This window comes from Rattus rattus, chromosome 16 (genome assembly GCF_011064425.1).
Source record: "Rattus rattus isolate New Zealand chromosome 16, Rrattus_CSIRO_v1, whole genome shotgun sequence".
In the NCBI taxonomy this organism is placed as follows: domain Eukaryota; kingdom Metazoa; phylum Chordata; class Mammalia; order Rodentia; family Muridae; genus Rattus; species Rattus rattus.
The window spans coordinates 38,684,477-38,699,661 of NC_046169.1; the positions used below are offsets into that span (position 1 = coordinate 38,684,477).

Consider the following 15,185-nt stretch of genomic DNA (forward strand, 5'->3'; position numbering starts at 1 on the left):
TGTTTTGTTTCACTCGGACTGGAATACTCAGCCTTGACCTCTGGTCAAAGGCACACCAGGCCTCAGGCTGTGTCTTTCTGTCTGTGCCCTCCATTGAGGCCACCTACGGTAAAGCGAAGAAGCCGCAGCACATTTCTCTTGCTTCCCCTTCCCTGGCAGGAGGAAGGCCAGAGTGCAGGAAGGAGGCTTAATGTCACTTACCTACCTCAGGCAGGTTAGTAAATGGTCAAGTCGGCCACCAGTAAGTAACCCAGGCTGTCCCTCCAGCTAGCCTAACTGTAGCAATCCTCAAGTGAGCCTTTGAAATGGGCTGGCCACAGTGCCACTTTTACTCTGTGTTTTCCCTTTGAGAGTGACTGGCCCACGGCCACACCACAAGAAAAAGCGACAGGCAGGATTCTTGGTTTATTTACTTTTGTATCAGCATCTGACGAAGCAACCCGGTTGTCATGGAACCCACTATGTAGACCAGGCTGGTCTCCAACTCACGAAGCTCTGCCTGCCTCTGCCTCCTGAATGCTGGGACTAAAAGTTATGGCCACCATGCCTAGTCCTCGACTCTGGATCTTGGTGGTTACTCTGTGTTGCCTTCCATCTCCCCAGGATGTTATGATGTGTCTCCAGAACATACCCACTTTCTCCAAACAGGAACGGATGTGTCTGGCTTTGTGTGAGGAAGGATGAGTTTGCCCTGCCTGCTGTCATTCTTTCAATGGCAGAGTTCAGCATTTCTTTTTTTTTTTTTTTTTTTTTTTTCTTTTTTTTTTTTCGGAGCTGGGGACCGAACCCAGGGCCTTGCGCTTCCTAGGCAAGCGCTCTACCACTGAGCTAAATCCCCACCCCGAGTTCAGCATTTCTTAAACAAAGATTTATTTATTTTATGTATGTGAGTACAGAGGAGGGTATTAGATCCCATTACAGGTGGTCGTGAGCCACCACGGGAATTGAACCCAGGACCTCTGGAAGGGCAGTCAGTGCTCTTAACCGCTGAGCCATCTCTCCAGCCCAGAATTCAGCACTTAGCTCTAAGAATAAAAGCCAGTGTTGATGGGGTCCGTTCTCAGGGCCCATGGAGCCTCTGGCTGAGCCCTCTCAAAGGTAAAATTCTTTACCATTTAGAGGTAGGTGTTACCGTGGTGCAGCACAGCAGCAGTGACCTGGCAAATGGGGATGGGACCTGAAACTGCACCGCTGTAGGGACTCCCAGGGAGGGACATTGTCTGACAGAAGAGCATGGCCAAGCGCAGCTGTTGGGTTGGACCACTCTGTGGGGCCAGATAGTAATCTTACTTAGGAAATCAGGCTCCGGGTTGGCTGGAGCCTGTGTGCCAGACCTTCCTCCATACTTAACACACACACCCCCGCCCCGTCCGCCATAGAGGGGAGAGGCGATATTCTAACACTTACTGGAAAGCTTCTTGGAGCAGAGGTGAGGGGGTCAAGGCAAGAGGGGCGGAACCCGGAGGCTCTGGAGCGGCAGTCCCAAGAGCCTTAGTTTTCTTTGTTCTCAGACACCTATGGCAGTAAAAAGTAAACCTCCTTCCTCCTCGGCTCAGACCTTGTACTAAAAACTGAGGCTGCGGGGTGGCTTTGACTTCAGCACTTGGGAGGTGGAGGCAAATGGATGGATCTCTGGAAGTTCGAGGTTCGAGGCCAGCCTGGTCTACATAGCAAGTTCCAGGCCAGCTAGGGCTATATGATGAGACCTCAATAAATAAAATTAATTTATGATTTTTCTTTTAAAAAAAAAATAAGAAAATAAAGAATTCCTGAATAAAGAGTGAGCTCCCTTACTGCTTCCACTCAAATCTGTTGTGTCTTCAAGGCCTGGCCCTGGTTTCTGCCTACCTCTGACTGATGGAGGAAACTATTCTCCCACACTGCTCCACATCTTCCCTCTGCCCCCGCAGAGGTCCCTGGGATGGCCCATTCATGAATGTTGACATAGGACCATTCCCAGGATCCTCCTTGGCATCTGCACAGGACTGTTTGTTGCTATTTGTTTTGTCTTCCTGGCAGTTTGGGGCATATGGTGACTATCTGACACGCCCAAGGGCTCAGATTCTGGGGAGGAATGGCCTACCCAAAATTGCCACAAGTGAACCTAGGATCTGAACTTAATTTTTTTTTCTTTTTTTCGGAGCTGGGGACCGAACCCAGGGCCTTGCTGAACTTAATTTTTAAAAAAGATTTATTTATTTATATATGAGTATGCTGTAGCTGTCTTCGGACACACCAGAAGAGGGCATTGGATCCGTTTACAGATGGTTGTGAGATAGTTGCTGGGATTTGAACTCGGGACCTCTGGAAGAGCAGTTAGTACCCTTAACCTCTGAGCCATTTCTCCAGCCCTGAACTTCATTTTTTTTTTTTTTTTTTCGGAGCTGGGGACCGAACCCAGGGCCTTGCGCTTGCTGGGCAAGCGCCCGACCCCTGAGCCAAATCCCCAACCCCCATTTTTTTGAACCAGAAATTTAACTGTGTAGCCTAGGTTGGCTCTCAACTTGTGATATTCTGCTTTCACACACACCCCCAACCTAAATTATATAGTTGTGTAACGCCATGCCCACCCCAAACTTGTAGTTTTAAAGCCACAATAAAGTGCCTGTCTCCAAGTCTGAAAACCTTTCTTGGGACCCACATGAGAGAAGAAAAGCAGTTTTCCCTAGTTTAGTCTTGGTCTCTATGCATGCTGTGAGACACACACACACACACACACACACACACACACACACACACACACAAATTTTAAATCTGGTTTCATGTTTGCATGTGTGTGTGTGTGTGTTTTATTGAGAGTTATTTCTTTGTGATCCAGTATAGACTGAAACTCACTGTATGTCCATAACTAGCCTCAAATTCTCAGCAATCTTACCTCAGCCTCCTAAGTATAGGGAAATACATTCTTTTCACCTAATGTAGTGAATATGCTTGGCCCACAGGAAGTGGCACTATCAGGAGGTGTGGCCCTGTTGGAGGAGGTGTGTCACTGTGAGGGTGGGCTACATTTCAGCTCCATCCTGGGTGGAAGAGTTTCCTTTTTGCTGCCTGTGGATCAAGATGTAGAACTTTGGAGAGATGGCTCAGTGGTTAAGAGCACTGACTGCTCTTCCAGAGGTCCTGAGTTTAATTCCCAGCAGCCACAGGGTGGCTCACAACCATCTATAAGGGATCCAATGCCCTCCCTCTTCTGGTGGGTCTGAAGACAGCAACAGTGTATTTATATGTACAAAATTTTTTAAAAGATGTAGAGCCCTTGGCTTCTTTAACACCATGGCTGCCTGAGTGCTGTCCAAATGCTACCTTCATGATAATGGCCAGACCCTCTAACCCTGTAAGTCAGCCCCAATTAAATATTGCCCTTTGTAAGAGTTGTTTTAGATATGTCCCTTCACAGCAATGGGAACCCTAACTAAGACACCATTAAAAGTAACCTTGGCGGGGTTGGGGATTTAGCTCAGTGGTAGAGCGCTTGCCTAGCAAGCGCAAGGCCCTGGGTTTGGTCCCCAGCTCCGAAAAAAGAAAAGGAAAAAAAAAAAAAAAAGTAACCTTGGCTAGGAGATGGGTCAGGGGTTAAAAGCACCTGCCGCTCTTCCGGAGGGCGCAGGCCTGGTTCCCAGCCCCTATTTGTCAGCTCACAGCCATATACAACTCCGATTCCACGGCATCCAATTCCTCCCTCTGGCCTCTGTGTGACCACACATACATATACCAAATTTAAAAACTTAATGTAACCTTTTAAGACAGTGATATAAGGGGGCTGGAGAGATGGCTCAGTGGGCAACATGTGTGTTTCCTGTGAGAGCAGAGGGACCTGGCACTGGACACGATCCACCCTGAGCACGTCCTATGTCTCAACCGGGTCACTGAGAGTGAGTGGCGCCACTCCAGGCGACAGGCACTGGAGCAGTAGCTGCGAGCTCACATCTTGACACACAGCCCAGTGCAGAGAGAGTTAACACGGCCCGGTGTGGGCCTTTACAACCTCAAAACCAACTCCAGGTGACACACCTTCTCTGAGGCCACACACCTCTGATCCTTTCCAAACAGTTCCATCAACTGGGAAGCAAGCCACATGTGTGAGCCTTATCGTTCACACGGATGACCTTATCACTCCAAGCCCCACACAACACTTTTCAGGAATTCCTAGAACAACACATGTTACCCCTATACAAAGCTATGAAAACCGTACTCACCAATCAAGCACCACATAGCTTTGGAATATGCCAGAAATCTCCTTTGGGGGGAACAGTTTGGATGTTTGAATAATGAATCGATGCTTTACAAAAATAAAAATAAAAAAGTTCTCAGCCTAGGAGTGAAGTGACTTAGATACTGGGGAAATTACTAGTCTTTGGTCCTACACCACAAAGTGTACCTGCCATCCAGCCCTAGCCTGCTGATTAGAGGCAAGCCATCTTTAGGGAAGCAACAGAACTGCCCTCCCTGTCTGCAGAGAAAAACCCGGCAGCATCAAGCTCACCTTGGGTGCACCAGCTCTAGGCTCTACCTGCCTGGTCTGATTTGAAGCAGACTGTCTGTCTACTAGGGGACTGCCCTGGAAAACAGTCACAGTCACACTTCCTACAGTGGCTGAAGAGACTCAGAGTACAGTGTAGGGGGTCAAAGGGAGGCCAGTTACTGTTTAATACAGTATTTCTCTATTTTCCTTCCTGCTAGGATATGTGGTTACATTGTTTTCCTTTCAAAGAGAGCCTTTTCATAAACCTTAGAGAGGAGTGAGGAAGGCTAAATTGGAAGTCACACCCCAGTTTCCTAGCCCTGTTAAAAGCCCTGACTGTAGAGGCAGGTGGTGGCATACATAGTTAACCAAGGACTTGGGAGGCAGAGGCAGGTGGAGCTCTGTGAGTTTGAAGCCAGGCTTGGCTACATAGTTCCAGGTTGGCTAGGTTTTCATAGTAAGACCTGTGAGACCCTGTCTCAAACAAAAAAGGAGGAGGGGGGCTGGAGAGATGGCTCAGTGGTTAAGAGCACTGACTGCTCTTCCAAAAGTCCTGAGTTTAATTTCCCAGCAGTCACAGGGTGGCTCACAACCATCTATAATGGGATCCGATGCCCTCCCTCTTCTGGTGTGTCTGAAGACAGCGACAGTGTACTTATATACATTAAAAAAAAAAAAAAGACATAAGGGCTGGAGAGATGGTTCAGTGGTTAAGACCACCTTTTTTTCCTCCAAGAGACAAGGTTTCTTTGTGTAACCTTAGCTATCCTGGAACTCAGAGATTCTCCTGCTTCTGCCTCCTAAGTACCTGGGATTAAAAGTATTCGCCAGCAAATTAGTTGTTAAAGTTGTTTCAAAGCCGTTTGACTAAAAATATATTTCACTTTATCTTGTTTTACTTTCTAAGGATGTATTTTAAATATCAAGGGTGACTGGAGTGTGAAGACCCTCGGGGTTCAGTCCAGCCTTATCTCACTTAGTAGACTCAAAGTTAGCCAGGGAGGCGGCTCCCCGCAGGCCCCGCCCCCAGACTCTCGGCCCCGCCTCCAGGAGCTCGAGCCCCGCCCCAGGCGCCTGGGCCCCGCCCCCGCTCTCCATAGTTACGGCGCCCTGAGGTGGCGGCCATCTTGGCGGTGGAGCGATGAGCGGGTCGAACCCGAAGGCTACGACCGCGGGGTCCCAGGCTGGGCCCGGCGGGTTGGTGGCTGGCAAGGAGGAGAAGAAGAAGGCGGGCGGCGGCGTCCTGAACCGGCTTAAGGCGCGGCGGCAGGGGCCGCCACACACGTCGGACGACGGCCCGGGGACCGCGGTCACGGAGCAAGAGCTGCTGGCACTGGACACGATCCGCCCTGAGCACGTCCTACGCCTCAACCGGGTCACCGAGAGTGAGTGGCGGGCGGGCCGTGCCCTCCCTGGGCACCGGGCCTGGGAGCCCTTGGCGGCCTGGGCCGTGTGGTGGCGCCGGGGTCGGCTCAGGCCGTGCTTCTGACTGCCGGGCTCCCAGACCCGGCGGGCAAGGCTTCTAGAGTTCCGATCGTCTCTGGGCCTGGTGCGACCCTACCGGCCCGGGAGCCCTCTCCCTGAGACCTCAGCCCTCGACCAGGTTCCTGCCCACCCTGCTGATCTACCCCCAGCTTCCGCAGCCCTCGGGGCCGGAGCCCCTACCTGCCGACTCCGCCTTTCCCTCTGCTCAAGCTCATGACAGCCCCTCCCCCACTCGACCTTTCAATCCCCCTCTGGGGTTGGGGACCCCTTTGTGTACAGGTAGCTTGTGCTTCCATCAAACACGTGGCTGTCGCATTCCTTGCAGACTTACACTGTACCACATCCCCAAAAAAGTTTAAAAGTTTGAGCGTTTGTTCAAACTGGCCCGGGGATCCTGCTCTTGAGACTTTTTTTTTAATTCGTCAGGGTTTCAGAAGTATGAGTTTTGCATGAGAAGCCACCTCCCTGTCTCTTTGGCGTTGTAAGGAATGGTGGGAAGAAATCCGTGTTGGTTCCCTGCTGATCTCTGTCTTTCGGAAGGTGCTCAGTCCGGCTGTGACCTGACACCCTTTCCTGCAGGAGTTTGCAGTCACCTGGTTAGCTTTGGCTCGTCCTCCTCACCTCCCTGCCCTGGAGACTTCTAACCCCGCTTCCCTGAAGGGTGCCAGAGTGGCCGCTGTATTGTTTCACTCAGCCCCGGTGTAGTTCAGGTTGTTCGTGTCCAATCCTGTGACTTGGAGATGGAGTTTGAGGGAAAGTGGCCATTAACTGGTTCAGCCTGTGGAAAAGGAAACCTCCATCTCCTAAAATAGTTTTAATTTGATTTTTGGATGTTTGGCGACCCAGTTTCCCAACACTGTTTGGGTTGGGACACTCGTCTGTCTGTAAACAACTTTAGATAGTTATGCCCTGCGGTCCCAGAATAGTGAAAAGCTGCTTCAGTTCTCGGTTTTCACGGGGGATTTGAAAGTACAGAAATGGTTAGCACCTGACCACTAACATCCTGTGAGCCTCACTGGCAAGTTAGAACTGTCAAATGCTACCGACCTACCGATGTGCTAAGGGCACTCGGGTCTCCCTGAACACTTGAGAGTGATGTCCCTTGCCCATCTCTGCAAGTCCTTAGAGAAAGCCCCCAGCCAGAGCTTAGTGGCCTTTGGATTTTATCACTCTTAAGTTCTCCTGTAAGTTGTTTACTGAGCACGTCCCATAGACACGGACCCCTGCCACAGGCTTTTGGAGTTACTGTAGCTCTCCAGTGTGCCTTCTCCCTGGAGAGCACCCTGCTTGTAGAGTGTGAAACAGCTCACACACAGGCATGCTAAGGCAGTGCTGAGGAGCGGGAAGAGCTGCTGTGGGGAGCCAGCAGAGAAGGCAACAGCAGCTCTGGGACTTGGTTTTGAGGAGTTCCTGGGTTGCTGTAGGCGCTGCTTTGGCCTAACGTTCTCGCTGACCTTGCTAATGTATGCATGTTTTTGTGCTGCAGACTAAGAATGGGTTTAACCTTTTCAGTGGCTGAAGTAGATGTTAAAGTCTGTTACATGTGATTATCCAACTTGGCTTCAGTGCACACCACACCACCGGCAGTTCCGTTGTGAAGACCTCATTTGCCTATTTCCTGTCCGTAGACCTTTGGGTTACAGTGAGAGTGGAGTGCTTATGTCATACTCTGTACGGCTTGCAGAGTCTGGCTTACTTGTGTAATCTGGACTTTTCCAGAAAAGTTTGTTCTGTTTTTTGATACAGTTGGCAAACAATCCCTATATTATTTCTTAGTCAGTATGCATTAAATATTTTTGAAAATTTCAGGCCGGAGGCATGGTTCAGTGGTTAAGAGCACTGGCTGCTCTTCCAGAGGACACAGGTTCACTTTCCAGAACCTGCAGCAGCAGCTCCAGCAGCTCGAAGCTGTCTGTCACTCCAGTTCTAGGGGATCCATCACCCTCAGACACACATGCAGGCAAAACACCATTGCCCGGGAAGTAAAAACTGACATGTTTAAGGAAAACAAAAAACAAAAAACAATGCTAGGCAGTGATCGTACACCTTAATCCTTGCACTCAGGAGGCAGAGGCAGGCAGAGCTCTGTGAGTTTGAGGCCAGCCTGGTCTGACAGTCAGGGCTACACAGAGAAGCCTCGTCTTCAATAACAGCAAGAGCACAAATTACCCTTTGACAGTTTCATACACACACACTGAATCTTTCGGCTTCTCTCTGTCCTGTATCCTTTTCTCTCTTGAACTTCCTAGTTTTGATAATCCAAGAGGGTGCTTGGGGGCTGGGGAGATGGCTCAGTGGTTAAGAACACTGGTTGCTCTCCCAGAGGTCCTGGATTCCATTCCTAACATCCACATGGCGGCTCACAACTACCTGTAATGCCAGTCTTGAGGATGTGGCGTCCTCTTTTGGCTTTCCTTGTAGACAGTGTACCCATGCAACACAGGCAAAACATGTACCAGACATGTTGTGGTGGTTGGAATAAGAACCCCCCATAGGCTCGTGTGTTTGCAAGTTAGTCACCGTGGGTGGAATGTCTGAAAGGATTGGAGGTGTGGCCTTGTTGGAGGGAGTGTGTGACTGGGCTGGCTTGAAGATTCAGCCCATTCACAGAAGGCCCAGCATCTCTCTAAAGCTACCTACGGATCAGCATGTAGTTCTCAGCTATCGCTCCAGCACAGCAGCTCAACCTGTGGCAAGACCCCTTGGGGGCGATGTGCATGCGTGCCTGTGTGTGTGCCTGTGTGTGTGTGTGTGTTTGCGCGAGTGTGCGCACATGCATGTCTAACGACCCTTTCACAGGGGTCATCTAAGACCATCAGAAAACATAGATATTTACATTATGATTCATAACAGTAGCAAAGATACAGTTATGGAATGGCAAAACCAATGTGATGGTTGGGGTCACCAGGCCAGGAAAACTGTGTCAAAGGTCACAGCCCTAGGAAAGGAAGAACCACACTCTAGCTCCATGTGCTGCTGTGGTCTCCGCCATGATGGTTAAATGCTTTCCTAAGAGCTGCCTTGGTCATGGCGTCTCTTCATAGCAATAGAACACTGACTAAGACATACATAAAATTAATGTTAAATGAATTTTAAAGAAAACGTTTGGGCCATGAGAGATGGCTTGCTGGCTGAGAGCATTGGCTGCTCTTTCTGGGGTCTTGGGTTTAGTTCCAGCACCCAGGTGGCATCTTACAACGAACAGTAACTATGACTCCAGGGGACCTGACTCCCTTTTCTGACTTCTTCCGGCATTGCACGAATGTGGTGCTTACATGCAGGCAAAACATCCATATAAAATAAATAAATCAATCTTAAAAACAAGAGAAGGGGGGTTGGGGATTTAGCTCAGTGGTAGAGTGCTTGCCTAGGAAGCGCAAGGCCCTGGGTTGGTCCCCAGCTCCGGGGAAGAAAAAAAAAAAAGAAAAACAAGAGAATGTTTGGAGGAACATTATCAGTGAATTGTATAGGAGAACAACACATTTGCTTTAAAATGGGGATGAGGGCTGGAGAGATGGCTCAGTGGTTAGGAGCACTGACTGCTCTTCCAGAGGTCCTGAGTTCAATTCCCAGCAACCACATGGTGGCTCCCAGACATCTGTAAGGGGATCTGAGGACAGCTACAGTGTACGCTTTGGAAGATTACTTAATAACACCGGTCTCCTTTTCAGATTATTTATGTAAACCCGAGGACAATGTCTACAGTATTGACTTTACCCGCTTCAAAATCCGAGATCTGGAGACGGGGACGGTGCTCTTTGAGATTGCCAAACCTTGCATCTCAGGTAGGCCTGGGTGTTGTGGTCACGGCCCCGGAAGGACAGATCTTTGGGAAACCCAGTATTTGTGGGCCAGCACATCTGTTTCTGGGATGCCACTGTGCCCCACTTTCATGACTCTTTTATTACTTCCTGTCAGCTCGCCTGCCAGTGGCATAGCTACTGAGCTGTTTAGAGCTCTGTGAAAAGGGTATGTGTCTGTGTGTGTGTGTGTGTGTGTGTGTGTGTGTGTGTGTGTCTCTCTGTGTGTGTGTGTGTGTGTGTGTGTGTGTCTCTGTGTGTGTGTGTGTGTGTGTGTGTGTCTGTGTGTGTGTGTGTGTGTGTGTGTGTGTGTGTGTGTCTGTGTGTGTGTCTGTGTGTGTGTCTGTGTGTGTGTGTGAATGTACAGAATGTACAGGTAGAGGCCAGAGGAAATTTTGTGGAGTCAGTTCTCTGTTTCCACATCTGCAGTGGGGGTTCCAAGGAGTGTGTGGCAGGCACCTGTGTGTACTGAGCTATCTCACTGGCTGGCTTTTATTTTTTAGGACCGGTTCTTATGTGCCCATGTTAGCCCAGAACTTGCTGTGTAGCTGAGGGTGCCCTTGAGTCCCACCATGTGCTAGGGTTACAGGCACGGGTCACCACAACCAGCATAGAACGTTGGCATTTCTTGTGTTGCGACACTGTCCAGGTTCTTTAGCGAACTGCCTTGTGGTTGTGAGTGGCTCAGCTGAGACCCAGCATTCCCGTGCGACCCTCCCCTAGGACCCTGTTGTTCAGTGGCTCACGCTGTACAGCGGCAGACCGAGCCCTGCTGCGGCTGCGCTGTATGGAGGAAGGAAGGCCCTGCCCCGAGCCCTTGTGCAGCGAGGGAGGCGCCCTCCAGCCTCTTGCTTGTGTTTGGGCAGTGCTTGTGGCCCTGTGTGTCCTCCCGGGCTTGTGCACATGAGGACACTTGCCTCCAGACAGGGGTGCTGGGAGCTGAACTTGTCCTCTGTAAGGACATTAAGTGTTCTAACTACTGAGCCAGCTCTCCAGCCCCATGGTCTGCCTGCCTTCCTGTCCGTCCATCTGTCTGTCTGTCTCTCTCTCTCTCTGTCTCTCTCTCTCTTCTTTCTCAGTAAACGATTATTCTTAAGTGTGCAACAGACTCCATGAGACCGTTTCTGTGACTATGGGTGACCAAAAGTGAACTAGGACTCAGTGGCCATCACCCCTCAGGTACAAGGAGAGCTGATTCTTTTGCTTTATTTTCTTGTTTTGAGACAATCACATGTAGCTAGAGCTAGCCTCGAATTTGCTGTTTAAATGGAGGTGACTTTGCGCACCGGGGCTTCTGTGCTGGTTTCCTTTTTATTGTTACTGTGTATGTGAGTGTGGGGTGCATGTGTGCCTGGGCAGAAGCGAGGTCGGGACAGCTTGTGGGCATTGGTTCTCTCCCCCCACCATTGTGGTCATAGGATGGGGCTCAGGTCTCCAAGTTTCTTTACTGGCTTAGCCATCTTGTAAACCCCTCAACTGTGGTTTCTAATGAAACTTACTTTTTAAAATAACTTACTTATTTTTATTTTATGTGAATTGGTGTTTTCCCTACGTGTATGTCTGCCTGAGGGAGCTGAATCCCCTGAAGCTGAGGTTATAGCAGTGGTGAGCCGCCATGTGGGTGCTAGGAATTGAACCCAGGACCTTTGGAAGAACAGCCAGTGCTCTTAACCACTGAGCCATCTCTCCAGCCCCTAATGAAACTTCTTTTGCAAAATTCTTCTCATTGATTTGTTGCTCGGAATGAGCCTGCAGCTCTTTGAGAAGGTAGGCATTAGATCTCAAAGAAAGAAAAGACTGTCCCAAGCTTTATTTAGCTCTCAGGAGGAGCACTTACCTGGTTTAAAACGCTAAAACACAGACAGACAGACAGACAGACAGACAGGCTTGCTAGGAACATCAGCATGATCACTGGCCCAGCTCAGCATGCTTGTGTTTCCACCGTCACCTTCCGGCCCTGCTCGAGGCACTGGAGCCTCAGAGAAACCTGCTGTGGGAGGTGCAGGACTGTGCTCTCCATCCTTCCCAGCTCGGCCTTGAAGGCTGGAGTCACATCAGTGGATCCAGGCCCTTACCCTGTAGGTAGACGGACGTTCCAACCAGGGTAGTGTCTCAGTGCCCCTGGGACATCGCAGGCTGAGATACTTGGTGCTCAAGGCACCCATATGCTCAGACTGGTAGAGAATTCCCCCACGTTCATACTGCGACCAGTATAGATCTTTTATGTGGAGTCAGCAGTGGGCTACACCAGAGGCCCGGCACTGATCCCGTGCCAGACCGTATGCTGGTTCCTTGCCCAGCTTTCCAGGGAGTCAGAGGATTGGGCCTGGAGTGGCCTGCAGCAGACACTAGTGCCTGAGTCTGCAGGTCAGTCTGTCATCATTCGAAGTCAGACAGCGCTCCCAGGACACACCTCTCGCTCTGCGACCTCTAGGACTTAGCGTCTTCGTACAAGGTAGCGCTCTGATCTCCAGTACCAACCTCGTCTCTGTGTCAGATCTTCTATCCAGCTGCTGTCTTACTGTGTCACCCCAGCACATGCCCACCCCCAAATTGCGTAAGGCAGATAGCACGATGTTTGAAGAACAGACTTTGGTCAACTGGCCTGCCTTCAGAACTTTGCTCAGTTCCTTAACTGTTTGGGGACTTTGGGTGTGACTTAGCATTTTTGAACTTGAGTGTCCTCATCTGTGAAATCAGGACAAGCGGCTCCTCCCCACTGGGCTGCTGTGACTGCTGGTCCAGCCTGATGCCCTGCACGGTCCCAGACAGGAGGGCTGCAGGGTTGTGACCAGTGTGGGTCTGGGAGTCGGTGGTGTGCTGTGTGGATGTGCGTGCCTGTGCTCAAGGCTCAGCTCTGTGCTTTTTCAGACCAAGACCAGGACACAGAGGAGGAGAGTGTGGACGTAGACATCAGCGTGGGGCGTTTCGTCCGCTATCAATTCACGCCAGCGTTCCTCCGCCTGCGGACCGTCGGTGCCACGTGAGTGCTGCTGTTTTTCTGAGGCAGAGCATTCCGCTAGCTCGCAGGGAAGAGGTGCTCTGTGGGGTTGAGGCTGGCTGTGGGGGGCGTAGGAAATGAAGTGAGTCTCACAGGGATTCTCCTACAGGGTAGAGTTCACCGTGGGCGACAGGCCGGTGACAGGCTTCCGGATGATCGAGCGGCACTACTTCCGGGAGCGGCTGCTGAAGACCTTTGACTTTGATTTCGGCTTCTGCATCCCTAGCAGCAGGAACACGTGTGAGCACATCTACGAGTTCCCGCAGCTCTCGGAGGATGTCAGTATGTATCCTCCTCGCTCCAAGCTAGATCCTGACCACCCCCCACCCCCCCACTCCCCCACCCCCCCATCCCCGTCTGGTGGCCTTCTGCGCAAGAGGGAGGTGTGGCTTGCTATGTGTCTAGTCATGTGACCTGGGACTACGGGGTTAGTGAAAGGGGCACCCCAGGCTTTCGCCAAGCCCCTCACTGCTGCTCACAGCTCCGCTGCATCCTGCTTACTTCCGAGCGGATACATTATGGCCTGCGTCCTCCAAGTGTCAGGTCTCTGTGGTGGACGCCCCACTCTTTTTTTTTTTTTTTTTTTTTTTTTTAAAGCCGTATTTATTTATTTTATGTATATTAGCATAGACGCACCAGGAGAGGGCATTGGATGCAACTACAGATGGTTTTTTTTTTTTTTGAGCCACCATGTGGTTGCTGGGAACTGAACTCAGGACCTCTGGAAGAGCAGTCAGTGCTCTTAACCACTGAGCCATCTCTCCAGCCCTGGACGCCCCACTCTTATGACCACAGGACCCCGTGGAAATCATGGACTGGGCAAGGGCGCCCTCACACTTGTTCACTCTGGCTGGAGCTGACCTGGATTCGCAGATACCTGCGAGATTAGATTGATTAGTGAAACCAAACAAAGGTTGTGGAGTCGAGTCTGAGTGTAAACCAAGTTGCTGTGTCCAGGATGAGCTCAGAGAACTTGACATTTCTCTCACTGTAGTACCTGGGGCGCCCTGCCCTGGTGGGTGGGGGCGGGGCACACACGGCTTTTAAATCAGAACCGCCTGTGATTGTATTTACCTTCTTCCAGTGTTGAAAGAGGTCAGGGTGAGGGTTTAGACAGACAGACAGACACAAGTTCCCTAGGCAAAAAGACCTCTGTCTAGATCTTTCAGGTGAACACCAGAGCCCTCTCTACAGAGAAGCTTCCCCTCTGTTCCTCTGACTGGGTACCTAGGCTTTTCTGGCTTGCAGTCCTGGAAGCAGCAGGAGAGATGGAGACATGGGGAAGAGTCGAGCCCCATTCCCAGTGCCTCACAGGGCTTTAACTCTACTTCCAGGCCTCTGACCCTCTTCTGCCTCTGAGAGTGTAGCACACATGTGGTACACACATGTCCACAGGCAGGCAAAGAAACCTGTACACACAAAATAAGTCATTTTAAAAACGTTTATAAAACAAAGACGTGAGTTGGTTATGGTGGGGCACCCTGCCTCCCTTTAACCCCCAGCCCTTGGGAAGTAGAGGCAGGCAAATCTCTGTGAGTTCAAAGCCAGCCAGAGGGGGTTGGGGATTTAGCTCAGTGGTAAAGCGCTTAAGGCCCTGGTTCGGTCCCCAGCTCCGAAAAAAAGAAACAGAAAAAAAAAAAAAAAAGCCAGCCAGAGTGGTATAGCGAGATCCTTTCTCCACAAACAAGACAGCCCAGAGAAGCAGGTACAGAGGGGTGTGCTGCTCTGGATCTTACTGGCATGCCCAGAGCCAGGGCTCACTCGCCGAGCTGACCAAGAGTGAGGGGTTAAGAAGTGGCGGAGACTGAGGGAGAGGTTTGTTTCCTAGGATACCGACAGGACAGATCAGACTAGGATGACTAGAGTCGAGTGCATCCTTGTATAGAACTGGACGTCACGGTCCATCTGGAGCCCTCCAGTCTCCCTGGCCGGCTTTTGTTCTGCCCTGGTCCAGGCAGAGCACAGTCAAACTTTGCAAAGCGCTGGTCCGCCCTTTGGAGGGATGCTGGGTTCCTCAAGCCCAGCCACGGGCAGACTCACACAGTGCTCTCTCCCCACCTTGCAGTCCGTCTGATGATCGAGAACCCCTATGAGACGCGCTCCGACAGCTTCTACTTTGTGGACAACAAGCTGATCATGCACAACAAGGCCGACTATGCCTATAACGGAGGCCAGTAAGCGCTGCACAGTGGACGGGAGGTCCTCTGCCGCCACCACGAGGCTCACGGCGGAACTGCAGCTGCTGCCCGTCAACACCCACCTTGAACCTGGTCCAGGAGGCTGCATCTGGGGCGGTGATGGTTTGTGCTCCGAGGAGGTGCCAGGCGGCAGTTTCTCTTCCCAGTGTTTGCTCCCTGCCCCTGGTTCACAGAGGTTTACAGTGAGGGAAAGATTAGGGTAAGGTTCCCGGATCCAGATAAAAGCTTATTTCTGTGTA

At 50.9% G+C, this 15,185-nt stretch overlaps 1 protein-coding gene across 1 annotated transcript; it reads left to right on the forward strand.

Annotated features, from left to right (window-relative positions):
- Nucleotides 1–5,567: 5,567 nt before the first annotated feature.
- On the forward strand, nucleotides 5,568–15,185 carry Unc119b (unc-119 lipid binding chaperone B). Its single transcript, XM_032886953.1, has 5 exons — nucleotides 5,568–5,847; nucleotides 9,619–9,732; nucleotides 12,619–12,730; nucleotides 12,858–13,030; nucleotides 14,814–15,185. Exons 1-5 carry the CDS (start codon nucleotides 5,604–5,606, stop codon nucleotides 14,924–14,926), a joined length of 756 nt encoding a protein of 251 aa, XP_032742844.1. The 5' UTR covers nucleotides 5,568–5,603; the 3' UTR covers nucleotides 14,927–15,185.

Bases quoted from the DNA above. Each gene is read 5' to 3' on its own strand.
- Unc119b (XM_032886953.1), top strand. From the start codon at position 5,604: ATGAGCGGGTCGAACCCGAAGGCTACGACCGCGGGGTCCCAGGCTGGG. The intron at 5,848-9,618 runs GTGAGTGGCGGG...TCTCCTTTTCAG, and splicing joins CCTCAACCGGGTCACCGAGA to ATTATTTATGTAAACCCGAG. The intron at 9,733-12,618 runs GTAGGCCTGGGT...GTGCTTTTTCAG, and splicing joins TGCCAAACCTTGCATCTCAG to ACCAAGACCAGGACACAGAG.